Raw genomic sequence first — 14,178 nt, forward strand, 5'->3', positions numbered from 1 at the left:
ATTTATATATTTTGTTGTAGTGTCTCAGTAGGAAATATCAGTTTACATTCCCAGACATTAATTGTGCCATTAATTGTAATAATCCAGTGAAATTTTTGAATGCACAAGGATTCTGACAACAGCCAATGCTCCACACGGAGGTCGGATCTCACCATCATCGAGTGCATCTAAAATTATATGAAGAAACAGAAAAAAAACAGAGACTAAGACCAGAAGAACTGCGGCAACGTCTCAAAGGTAGTGCCTGCCTGCCTGCAAAGCTACAGTACTGTGAAAAAGGCACTTGTGTAAAAATGCTGTAAATGAGGATGTTTTCAAAAATAATGTCGTAATCATAAATAGATTTTATTTATCAATTCACTATTATTAACTGTTATTAACTTTTAACAGTTAACTAAATCAAATCAATAGGTGTTTAGTACCCTTTACGTTTACAACAGCTTTTGTCCAGGTGTTGCACAGAGTTTTTAGTTTAGCAGGTTTTTTCAAGCGTCTTTGGAAACGTTGCTGGAGTTTCCTACTGAGACACTACAACAAAATATATAAATAACTGGCATAAAACCATTTCTTTGTGGCGAAAATACTAAGACTTCTGCACAGTACTGTATATCAGTATCTATATATTTCCTATGATACACATACAATATTCCTCAAACAACAGTTATTATAGAGTAAGTACTTTGTATCAAATGTTTTATAATGTAAGTACATATTAGTTTAAAAGACTTTAAATTAAGCTAGACCATTTTTGTTTCAGCGGAGCACTATTCACTTTGATTGAATGGAAAAAGATGCCGTGAAAGTGAATGGTGACTAAAGCTGTTTCTGCTTCACATCATCTTAGAGGTTGACTAAATAATGACGCAATTAATGTTTTTTAACAGTTTTTTTTTCTTGTAAATTGGTGAGTGTTTATTTTAGACCCTGCTCACAGTGGATAAACTGAGAGAAAGATGGAGTGCGAGGAGAGGTGCGATAATTATGACAGTTTTAGAGAGCGATGATCAAGCACTGGCCTGTGATTGACTGAATGTCCATGCTGATAAGACTTCAGGACTTACCAGACCATCTCTCTCCCCTCTGTTTCTCTATCTTTGTCTTTTCTCTCCTCCAAGCTTGTCCTGTCATCTGTCCTCCTCCATAAATATCCCTCCCCGTTCACTGTCTCCATCTAATGTTTGCCGTAGGCTGTGTGTCTGTCTCTCCACTCCATGAGACATTTATATTTACAGTATATAGTGTGTCTTCTTTCCACTTACAGCTGTACAAGCCAAAAAGAAACTATTTTTTCTCTGAAACTTTCTCTTTTTTTCCATTCAGTCACTTGATGGACTTTTAGTTCCTTGCCACTGTCGCTTTTGGCTTGCTTAGTTGGGGACACTAAATCTTCAACAATATTACTACTGATCTGCCTGCATTGACACCATTATATGAGAAATGAACGTAACTGGACAATGACATTACTGTTTTCTCCAGAGCAGCTATATAACAAAATTAATAACTTTTTTACAACAAAAATTATCCATTACTGAACTTATATCATTACTGACTATGACGCGACTATTTTCTTCAAGATCTGCGGTAAAGCCGAAAGAAACTCGGTTGCATTATTTTCCTGTTATCTCTGTAAAGCTGCTTTGAAACAATCTGTATAAATAAATAAAGGTGACTTGATTAAATCACTGATGAACTCTTTCTCTCCTGTTTCCTGTTGATTAGCGGGATCTTCCATCAGCAGCGAGTCATCTCCTGTCTCATCTCCAGCCACTAACCACAGCTCCCCAGTCAGTACACCCAAGCGGGGCCCCATGGGTCCAGTTATAGTGCCTCCTGGGGGACACAGCGTACCCAGTACCCCACCTGTGGTCACCATAGCCCCCACCAAAACTGTCAACGGCCTGTGGAGGAGCGAGAGCCGACCTGTGCGAGAGGTAAAGTTAAAAATTCACCCTCTGACTGTATACATACTGTAGACTGATCTTCCTAACTGACATGCTAATGGAGTTGTTTCTGAGGTTCCGTTCAGTAATGTGTACAACACCGTGCTCAAGACATTTGTGATTAATTTCCACAGTTGATTTCAGTAGAACCTGTCATTAGCTTGTTGCAAAGCTAATCAGCACAATTGTAGTACACACAAATACTGATCAAAATAGCCTATTTTAAAGTATATGGGTCTTTAATTCTTTTTTATTAAAATCCAGGTTTCTTTTGTGTCACTTTATAAAAGCAACATGCCACTCGAAGCTGTGAAAAAAAGTGGCTTATTGCTTCATTGAAGTATGCTTACATTCACAATCACATACGCACAGTGCTGGATTTCCATATGGCTTGTAAATCACAGTGTGTCAGAATGTATGTGACGTATGTTCGGGTGACATGCAGCCTAACAACAGATTCAGCTCCCCATCACACACACCCCCTCTCTGCCCCCAGTGTTAAACAATGGCCGCGCAAAGGCACTAAACATCTGTCCTCATCCCCTTTCAAGCGTCTGCACTCTGCAGTCAAGTGCAGATCTTGCTCGTAAGAGTATGTGCACACTCAGTTTGATTTAGGATTACGGTCATCCTCTAGTCCCGCTTATCTGCTACTTCTGTCCACTGTTACGCTCGCTCACCCTGAGAAACTGGGGTCCCTATAATTTCCACTGAAATGGAGCTGGTGCTCAACCAAGGAATTCTGTGATACAGAGTGAGAGAGATGCGTTGTGCTCAGCATACTGTTCTAGCTGAGGTTGTTTGGACACCTCTGACATCACGGTCCATGGGAGGGGTTCGACGGCCAATTCTGAAGGATTCTAGGTCAGTATAGTTCAGGATGAGAGGAAGGGGTGCTCAGGTCACACACACACACTAAACAAAGAGCGCTGTCTTCTTTGGGGGTGGGGGTTAATCCCATAAACTGACGCTCTATAGATTTCCCCCAATGCCTCGACCCCTGACCCTCTGGTTACATAAACCTGCATGCACAAACTGTCTCCTCCTCCGCTCACTGTAACTTCAGGATGATTATTCAAAGTTGGTGTCACGCATAGTCGTATGAGTTTTACTAAGATGTGTGATATAAGTGTGGAGTCCTCCTCACTCTGCTCAGGTGGCGTCTTTTCCTGCCTGACTGACTGCCAGACAAAAGCCACAGCGTCATAGAGACAAAGGGGCCAGGCATCAGGCGGCCCTGGGCTCCATCACAACACAACTTTCTTTCATTTTTAATGTGCATAAGCTGCACCGCACACCTGTTGGCCTATACACGCACACACACACACACACACACACACACACACCTTATAGCTCTATGAAAGAGGACATGTCATAGACTTCTGTCGATTTCACAAGGTAATTTTAAAGACTGCAGTGTTATCTGAACCATACCCCAAAAGAAAATGTGATGGTATTTATTTAACTCATATATATATATATATATATATATATATATATATATAAGCTATATATATATATATATATATATATATATATTAAGGCTGTGTATTGGCAAGAATGTATACGTTATCACGATACATGGGTCACGATTCAATATATTGCAATATATTCTGATACTGTCCATAGCCGCATTTCCACTGCCGGACTAGGGCTGGGCCAGAGCTAACAGCGAGCCGAGCCGAGCTAGTGGCCTCGGGCCTCAAGCACCGGGCTTGCGTTTCCACTGCCGGGCCAGTAGCCCCACAGCGCTGCCCCAAACCCCACCCCTAACACGCCTTTCTGGATGAAACGTCATACAACCCAACCCATTTCAGCGGGTATTATGAATTAATTTATTTTTTAAATTAGGAAGATAGCATGTATATTAACTCACCTGCCGTGGCTGCAATAGTGTCACGATTGTCTCGCGAGTCGCCACTAACAGAGGGACGGTGAGGGACGGTTTCTTCACACAGCGTCAAATTGACGTCGTACCCTTCCTTCTGCCCTTTCAAATGGACAGAAGAGCTTTGGTATCCTCGACAGACCAGTAGGCTACAGGCAATTCTCCATTTCAAGCAGCGATTTTTTTGCGCGATATAAAAAGTAGGGCTGCGGCTGCACGTTTTCAAGTTTTATGGTTAAACAGTTAATACTCGGTTAACCATAGTGTGCGCGCCGCAACCTCGAGATACAGAGTTAATTTCTAAATTTCTTGTTAACTGGTTGGACCCCCCATTTGAAACGAAATCAATTTATAGAAATAAAACACAGTAAGTACGGAGCAGTTAAAGCCGCATTTCCATCACCCTTCAAACTGAAATTGCCAATTGAAAATAAGCACATTGGAAACACGTCCATTTCGCAAAAACTCTGTGTCCGCAAATAATAATAATAATAATCATCATCATCATTATTGTAACATTTTATTATAGGCTGCATATGTAGAAGACGCCTTTATCCAAAAAAGGAACAAAGCACAAATAAACACAATATTTTTGAAGCATATCCAGTGTGTGTGGAGCGCGCACTGATGGCTGCGAGACGCCCATGCACTTGCAGTTTCATTGCAGTTCTTTCAGTGGAAACAGCTTGTGTAAAATGTTAGTTTTAAATTGGACATTTAAAGCTTTAGTCTACAGGGGTTATATCCTTTGTAGATTAAAGCTTTAAATGTCCAATTTAAAACGAACAAATTCGAATCGAAAGCCAATATCTTCTGACTATGTAATTATGTAGGCCTAATTAATTTCTCTCTAAATGTGCATCCGGAGATGGAGATATGTTTTTAGCCGAAAATGATTTAGAAAACAATAGTTTATTAATAAACAATTAATGCCTCTTTATTTTATATTATTTTATTATCAGACACATTTATAAATCACCTATAAAACCCCTTTCTGTAGGCTGTGGTTACGGCTCTTCTCATTCAGCACTGCGCGGAAAATATCATTTCCAGGTTCTAATTTGGCCTCAGAAAACCAGTAAAATATTTTTTTTTTCATATTAATTAGTCAAATATTTTAAATGTTTAAAGAGGCAAAAAAAAAAATCAAACAAATATCTGAAAATTCGTATATATCCTATATAGCCTATATATTTTTGCGCAGCATTTGGCATAGGCCTACAGTTCAAATGAACATTTTGGTGTTCAACTTTGCGTTTTACAAAATACAACAACCGTTCATTTTTCATTTTGCAATTAGGCCAACGGATTAAATAAGGGGAAACGAATAAACACAAAAGTAGACCGTTTGGATATTTTTTACAATATTTTTTATTGACATTCAGAAAAAAACACAAAAGTTTTGTGCAAATATGTATTGACGCCATTTAACCGAGCAAAAAGGTTTCGGTTATGCAATTTTAAACGGTTAATCGGTTAAACATGGACACCCCTAATAAAAAGTGAAATGTGCATCTTGCTTCAGATCATAACGTTCCATAACACCGATAAACTCCGCCTTTTACCTTGAGCACGCCTCTAGCACGAGCTGGCCCGCTCTGGCCCAAGGTATTCGACGGGCCAGAAATCCTGGCCGTTGGCCCCGGGGAAGCCCCGATCAAGCCCTGGAAGTGACAGTAGAAACGCGACTGGCCCTGGCAAGCACTAGCACGGCCCGGCCCTGGCCCGGCAGTGGAAACGCGGCTCTTAAGGCGATATATTGAGATTTTTTTTTTTTTTAAGTAGGACTATAATTTTAGAAAAAGTAATATTAAAAAAAAAGACATGATGTGAATTAAAGTCAAACAAGTTTAAACAATTCAATACTCAGAAAATCAAACTACCAGTTTAGGATTGTGGTTCACAGGTTCATTACAAAAACTTTGGTTAAATGTGTTTTTAGAAGTTGGTCATAAACTTGATAGACTTAGGGGGTCACACACCGGACGAGAAGCGCAGCGCTGCGCCGCGCCACATAGGACAACTCCAGGTATTCCACACCTGATCTGCACACTTTCTCATCAGTGTATGGCCAACAATATTTTTATGTTTAATGACATGAAATGAAGGTAATGTCTGTTCTATGTTATGATTGTACTGTACAATGTAATACAATCGTTGTTTAGTCTGCAGTCTGAAAACTTTACCTCAGAGCATCCGTTAACTGAATGAATTGAGAATCTCAGCTGAAAAATCCAATAACATCAGCAATTGTCATTCAAGCAGCTGATTTCTGTAAAAGGATGCAAAACTAAATGCATATTGCAGGATAGATCCTGATAAGTCAGGATACATTAGCAACGATTTGAGACAAAAATAATTAAAATTTTATATAAAACTATGTAAATGGCGCTCTGTGGTGCAGCACAATTTTGAACACGGTCCTGAGCCGTTGCTGGGCGCCGCGGACAGACGCCGAATGGCGCCGCTGGTGTGTGTACACTTATAGAGAATAATGTGCTCGAATTTTAAAGATGTGGTGCTGAGCTTCTCGTCTCATGTGCGACGCCCTTATAGACTCTCCGCCGAAACGCCCGTTTCACTGTTGCTCACGCGACGGTCCTGCTCGACGCTACGCGAGGCTACTTCTTGCGGTGTGAATGAACGCACTCATTGATTAACATGCCGAAAGGAATAGAGCAGGAGCCGGTCTTGACATGGGGTTCAGCCATAGCTATGTTGTTTCTAGCAAAACGTTGCGTCTATGCATAGCCACAAAAAAAAACGAAAAAAAAAAACGATATTGCGTTTCTGAAAATCGATACAGTATTGCAAAATTCTCATTTTGATTTTTTTTTAACCAGTTAGAATGACCATAAAAATGTGATAATCTGATTATTTAAAATATCAGACACAGTTGCGTTAATAGAGAGGAATTCAAAATCACCTGTTGAACACATCGGCATTTAAGGGGTCAAGAGCTGCATTTTTTTTTACATTTATATTCTCTAAGGTCCACATATAATGTTATCAAGATTTTAATTTTGGAAGTATAAGGCTATTTTATAAGACCCTCTCTCTCAAAGTATTTTATAAGACCCTCTCTCTCAGTATAAGACCCTCTCTCTCAAAAACTCTGTTTTGATGCCACATTTGAGACTTGGAAGTAAACGCATATGTTTACATAATTTTCAACGGTCACCCCCATTATATTTGTGGAATTGTTTTGAAAACTTCTGATGCTAAAAAAATATCTTGTTACATATTAGAGACATTTGCCAACAATGTAAAACATTTATGCATATTACATAGGCTTTATAAGTCTTGATTGTGGCAAATAAAGTTTAAGTACTGGAGTTACTGTACCACAGTTATAATGGTCAAAGGATGAATTACGGAATTATGAATGAATGGACCATTGTTTTGTCACACTATCATTCTTATATTCACAGTTTATTCTTTTTTTTTTTTTTTTTTTTACTGAAAAACATATACATTGGTCATTTGCAGTCTAGTGTTTTAAATAAAATGAAAAGTTTGATAATGTCTTACTGATGACAAAACAGATGTCACTCACTGGATCTTTTATTCAGGATTACAGTGAATGCCTTAGATCAAAACCATAACAAAAGCAGCTTTCTCTACATGCTTTCTTCCATGTCTGATAATCCAATTCATTAACCCTATAAAAGAAAAGAACAGCAAATCACAACTATTCATTTGTGAATAGTATAAATTGTGTGAGTTCCCCAATGAGCGCACAGAGAGGGGCAGACAGGGCAGGTAGCAAGAGAAATAAGGTCTGTTGGGGCGAGTGGGAGAAAGAAAGCAGGACAAAAAAAAACAAAACGGCACTTGGAGTCTGAAAAAGCACGACAAGGCAATAATGAAAAAAGGTCACGAGCGATAGCGTTGCACTACATAAAATAACGGACTGACAAAAGACTGAACACGAGTTGATCTAAAATAGGGGAAAATTAGGAGGAATTAATTAGCAACAGGTGTGGCGGTGAACTCAAATGAGAATAAAGGATAACAAGTGGGAGGGGAAATGCCACAATGTCTGTAGAGCACACTGCGAGCTGCCAATACTAAACCAATGTGCTCAAAAACAACAAGGTACGCAGACACAGAGACAAACACAGCAGATCAGACCAAAATCATGACAATAAATACTCAGTACATGCCAGTAAAACAATTCATGACGTCTTTAAGATTGACAGAATCACACAAACATGAATCTCAGGAATCTCTCTAGAGCACCATTCACACAGCGCGTTGATCCCGGGAAATTGCCAGAACGCCTTCAGTGTGAATGCAAACACGACCCGGGATTGATACCGGGACTGATCCCGGGTTGGGGACCTCGTAACATTGCCGGGATCAGTCCCGGAACGCGCGCTGTGTGAACAAAAGCCAGGACCAATGCCCTAAGGTGTGTGTCATAGTGTCGTGCCATCGCACGACTCTGTTGCTCTTAGAAGAAAGTTTGTGTTCGTCATCAACAAAGAAAGGATGAACAAATACCTGCAAACTGTAGCGAAGCAGAGACCAGGAGCTCCTCACTATCCGCGCTGATGCTGAGATCGTTCACCAGCTTTGTGGAACGGTGTCTTTCCGGGATTTTTACGGGTCGTGTGTGAACGCACTCACAGATCCCGGCAAATCACTGGCAGTGTGAATGAACCGAAATCAAACAATCCCGGGACAAATGCCGGATCACATTATCCGTGTATTTTCCGGAATCTCTGTGAAAGGGGCTTAGGCCACATTGTAACAGACAAACCTGTTACCAGTCTTTTATCTGCATGTTTTCTTCCTCACCGCTAGGGGTGCTATGGAGCCTAAATGCGCTCCTTAAGTAAAGGCGAGTTTGTAGAGGAAGTTAGCAACAAGCATCATCAGCAAGGCATACTTTTAAATAACAGGAAAGAAAACAATTCCTTACTCTAAATTGAGCCTGAAATGGAACATACAGGCAAGCCATGCCTTCTACTGCTGCTGTTCTGCTAACTTCCTTTACAAACCAATCTTTACTTATGCCAGTGTTAAACCCCTACTCTTTCGAAAGACATCCTGAGATTTTTAATGACCACAGAGAGTCAGGACCTCGGTTTAACGTCTCATCCGAAGGACTGTGCTCTTTGACAGAATAGTGTTCCTGTCATTATACTGGGGCGTTAGGACCCACACAGACCGCAGGTTGAGCGCCCCCTGCTGGCCTTACTAACACCTCTACCAGCAGCAACCTGGTTTCCTCAGGAGTCTCCCATCCAGGTACTAACCAGGCTCAGCCCTGCCTAGCTTCAGTGGGCAACCAATCTTGGGCTACAGGGTGATATGACTGTTACCACATTGCTCTTTTTTGACTTGGACATGATTTTTCTATAGATTAGCTTAGTATAAAATGGAAAGTACTGGTCCAGGATTCTGATTGGTCAGCCTAGTGTTCCAGTGTTTTATACTGTATGGTAACAGTGTTCTTAAATGCCAATTCACACCACACTGACAGGCGGCTACAGAAACCATATTTTGTCTGGTTTTGTCAGATCAGTGTGTTACCCCTGTTGAGTCTGTTGGCATGTGTCAGTGCTTGTTTTCGACGATTGAACATGTTTAATTGGAATTAGAATGTCTGAGATATAACATGCTGTAATCTGGCATTGGTTTGAGTCTGCCTGTGGAGTGTGAATTGTACTTAATGTCTTTCTAATATTTTTGTCATGTAGAAATTGGTTAATAAAAGCATTAAGGCATTTAAGGTCATGTAATACTGTGAATATACTCCACTATCTGTCATGCCTAACAGCATCCTTTAATTGTGACTATACTGACAATATAGCATAACCTCTCATAGTGTATTTCTTAAATGAACACCCTGCAGTTTCCCAGCTTAGGAGAGAGATCAAATGGAAGATGTTTACAGAATTTGACAGCCGCAAAGATCTCTGTCTCTTTGATTTATACTGTTATATCAAATGAAAGGCGCAGAAATGTCCTCCAGACTCTGTTAATGGTGCTTTATGGATTTCAATAACCTCTGTGCACCACAGTTAAATGTCATTAGCCACGACACACATAAAGAAAAAGTGATGTGGTTAATGGCGAGGTCTTTGCCTTCTTCAGCAGCCTGTTCTTTGCTCAATAAATGGATCAGGGTGGGGAAAGTTAGTGGTCCATCTCAAGTTTTCCTATTTAATATGCGCTCACGGGAGTGTTTAGAGAGGAAGGCACGGTTCAAATGGGGGCCTGTGGGTGCATGGCTTGAGGTTGCTTTGTTTCACTGTTTGCTAAGTGAAGCATATAACAACAAGAGGCGAGGAAGAGAGGAAGTCACAACATTAGAGGCGTTTAATTTTTAATGTTGCGTCCTGCAGTTAATTGTTCTCTAAATGGGCTTTACAGTAGCTCTGACAAGCTAAAAAGAGTTTAACAGTGTGGTTCTGGGTGTGAAAATCCCATTCATTTTCTCATTAGAGGAATATAATATACCCATATAGACCTTTAAAGGCAGACATACCTTGAGCTATGATGATTATTAGGCAGTGGTATATGGTTTTGTCGAGTAACTTCAAATTATTACTTAAAAAAAAATATTAAAGGAGCAATGTGTGACTTTTAGCGACATCTAGTGGTTCGGTTGCGAGTTTGCACCAGGTTTGCACTAATGGCTCCGCCCACTGCTCACCCCTCCCTTTCGAAGAAGCTACGGTTGCTAAAACGGGACAAACATCTCGTCGGCTGAGACAGCAGAGAATAGCCAGAGTAAGCCAAGAGTGTGTAACATTGTCACTGTTTCTGTACCACAGTCCATTATAAACCACATCATGGATACTGTTTACAAAGCCATAGTAGTCAGGTGAGGATCAAGGGTTTTAATATATAATTTAATATAATAATATTAATCAGCTGATTGTCTCACAAACGTAACCAGCAGCACATTTATCCCCACATACTGTAGCAAACCCATAATACAGCGAGGGAGCAGCTATATATTTTTTCTAACAGGGTAGTAATAGTTTAGCTGGCTAATATGAGCTGTTACTGTGGCTGAGCTGGGACGCGTCCGCATCGCACGAGTCCAAAGGTCGGAAGTGCGCGCGCTGTTACAATCATGTCATCTTCGCATCCCATAGACACTATTTACTACACACAATAGGCTTTTTTCTCTGATTTTGAAAACTCTTCGTGATCGACTTTAGTGATCTAAAAGTCTCTATCGACGGGTTAGTGATTCCTGTAACGTACTGTTTTACGGTCAATGACATGAATACTAATCATCAGCTATCTCACGAACGTAACAGCACATCTATCCCCAACATAACAAACCCATAACACAGCGAGGGAGAACTAAGTTACATGAAACAATCCTAACTACATATTTTACACCACTCACAAGGGAAAAGTCACTACTCACGGAGTGTAAGGCTAGCTTCCAGCTTTCCGCTACTTCTCTTTCAAGGTAGTGATGAAACGCGTTCTGTAGCGCTGTTTGTTCGCGTTCGGCTACGGTAGGAATATGACGTCACAACATGGCGACCTTCATAGAAGGGGATTCCCGCGGTTATGGAGCTATAAATGTCTCATTCTAAGGTAATAAAAACATTACGGTTAAATAAGTAAGTTCTTTATACACCACTGAAAACATAGTTATGGATGTCATATTGCATTTCTGTTAATAAATACTCAACTTTGTTACACATTGCACCTTTAATGGTGAAGAACTACTGTACTGTACCCATAATTCTAAAGAGAGATTGGCCAATCAGAAAAGTTACACACGAAGCACTGCTAATGATAAGTCTCCCTATATTCTCAACAGTTGGGAGTGTTTTGCAATAAATGTCAAGTAAATTGTTTGTTTATTTTTGAATATTTTTGTATATCTTACTGTTCATTTCTTTCATCTTTACCTTTTTTTTTTAGCAATATTGTGATTTATCCTGAAGCTGAGTCTCTTTTTTTTTTTTTTTTTTAAAGAGCAGAGGAAATGAATGGGAAACTACTTCCGGAACCCAGACCGAGAGGATACTCTGCTGAAAGACTCAGTGTGTTTCTCTTCTTGTGTCTTATTGCTGCAATAATCGGGGTTACCGGTGTTATGGCCACGGTGTTCAGCCGCAACACCGGTTGCATCCCTTGCCCACCTTGGCACCGCCCCCATTGTCGTTTAGATTTTTTTTTGTAGTAATACATTTTTACATTTATATTCATTTAATTCATTCATTCACATACACATACACATTCATTCATATTCAGCTGACACTTTTATCCAAAGCGACTTACAATTGCTATGTCAGAGGTAGCACGCCTCTGGAGCAAATGTCTTGCTCAGGGACACATTGGTGTCTCTCAGTGGATTCGAACCTGGGTCTCTCACACCAAAGGCATGTGTCTTATCCACTGTGCCATTACCACCCCTAAAACAAATAATTTAGTGCAGTTAGAGAACAGACACTACAATTAAACTAACAGAACAGGCGAACAAGAGTTGTAGCACAGATCAGCAGCAGAAGTCAGATTTCACCTCACTTCTCAAGTCAAGCAATTGACAGTCAAGCAGTCAAGGTTCATAGGGGACTTGAGGAGGGTTTGTTTGGGGTGAATTGATGACATTTTTGTGGACAGAAGTTTGCAGCGTTTCACCAATATTCCAACAATATAAAATCTTGATGATTTGACATGTTAAAATCTTGAGGGTTTAAACATTTGAAAGTGAATTATTTAAGACATAAATATGTATATTGTAGCTTGTAGTGTTAGTTGGTTCTTGGCAAAGACGGAGTGAACAAATTTAAAAGTAAAAAGGGTTAAAGAAGTTGTAATTGCACACTTCTCACACAAAGCGCTTCTCTCTTGTCTTTTTAGGCAGAGTCAGGTCCCCGTGGACTCAGCCGGGACAGGTTAAGCTCAGAGTCATCTTCTACTCAAGAGAAGGGGGGTCCCACTGTTTCAGCCCACCTAATTGGAAACCCTTACACATTTGGCTTGTCGCCCGCGTCTGTGATGCAGGACTCACGCTTTCAGCCCCTTAAGTGAGTATTACCTCCTTCCTTCCCAAGAGTGCTACTATACTATTATTTCAATTCTAAAATACACTGACTAAAAAAAGCAAAGTGAAATGCGCTCCAGTTAAATTAGAGATAAGATAATTATAGTTTCATATTTTGAGTAATGTTATTAATAATAATAATAATAATAATAATAATATATCTGTTTAAACATGTTATATTTTGTATGCATTACAGTGGTTTAAAAAAAAAGTGTCACACAATTAAGTCACATTTTGAAATATATGAATGGCATTGCATTAGATGATAAAACATACAATCAAGGTATCATGAACACACAAAAAGAAGTTTAAAAATATTTCAAATAAGTCACAGGCTTTTGTGGTTTGGTACGCACACTAAGCCATATCACAATTTGGAATTTAGTTCAAATTCAAGTTCAATTTAGTACCTTTTGCATAAAATTTTCAGAGATAAAAATATTTTCAGTTCATTGTGAAACTATGGCAGGACAGATTAAATGCAGGCTGCCAGTCTAGGTAATTAATGGTAGCTCAGGTCCATTAAATAATATGAACAAGTACAACTTTCCATTTTAATAATCTATTTAGTAAATGATTATGATTATTATAATGATTGATACTAAGATTATTATATGCTTTGAAATGTCATCTTTTATTGTTAGTTAATGTAAACTAATGTAGTTAACTAATGTTAACAAATGAAACCTTATTGTAAAGTGGTACCTTACAGTCACTTTAAAGTTAAAACTTACGGTGTGTGGAGAGACTGTTCTTTCGTTGGCCAGAGGAGAACTGGCCCCCAACTGAGCCTGGGTTCTCCCAAGGTTTTTTTCTCCATTCTGTCAGCTGATGGAGTTTTGGTTCCTTGCCACTGTTGCCTTGCTTTTGGCTTGCTTAGTTGGGGAAATTTAATATTCAACAATATTATTGATCTGTGTTGTATTATTTTCATGTTATCACTGTAAAGCTGCTTTGATACAATCTGTATTGTAAAAAGTGCTATATAAATAAATGTGACTTGACTTGACTTGACTTGACTTGACCTTAAAGCCTCCCATTTAGTGATTTTTCCCAGTACCAAAATTTTCATTTCAGTTTCAATACTAGTTCTCTGTACTAATTTCGATACCATAACATTTAACTATCTGAAAATAAAAATATGAAATTAATTATTAATGTTATTAAAAATAAGTTAATAAGGCAGAATAGAAACATTTGAAAGCAGCTGTGGGTGGGTATCGGATTGACCCGGTACTATTGGTACTGCAGAAAGGCTGGTATCGTTGCATTTTTAAATTAAAGTATCATCTTGGTACCGAAGGATCATTACTTTTAAA

The 14,178-nt window shown here is 39.4% G+C and overlaps 1 protein-coding gene across 3 annotated transcripts in view; it reads left to right on the forward strand.

Annotated features, from left to right (window-relative positions):
* Positions 1 to 14,178, forward strand: part of gse1b (Gse1 coiled-coil protein b) — a 284,583-nt gene that overhangs the window by 249,165 nt on the left and 21,240 nt on the right. For all 3 annotated transcript variants that reach the window (XM_039681917.2, XM_089135398.1, XM_089135399.1), the window contains 2 exons: positions 1,720 to 1,931; positions 12,676 to 12,842. In XM_039681917.2, the coding sequence (XP_039537851.2) occupies positions 1,720 to 1,931; positions 12,676 to 12,842 (379 nt within the window). The remainder of the gene's footprint in view (positions 1 to 1,719; positions 1,932 to 12,675; positions 12,843 to 14,178) is intronic.

Source organism: Pimephales promelas, chromosome 10 (assembly GCF_988280905.1).
Source record: "Pimephales promelas chromosome 10, fPimPro1.hap1.1, whole genome shotgun sequence".
Taxonomy (NCBI): domain Eukaryota; kingdom Metazoa; phylum Chordata; class Actinopteri; order Cypriniformes; family Leuciscidae; genus Pimephales; species Pimephales promelas.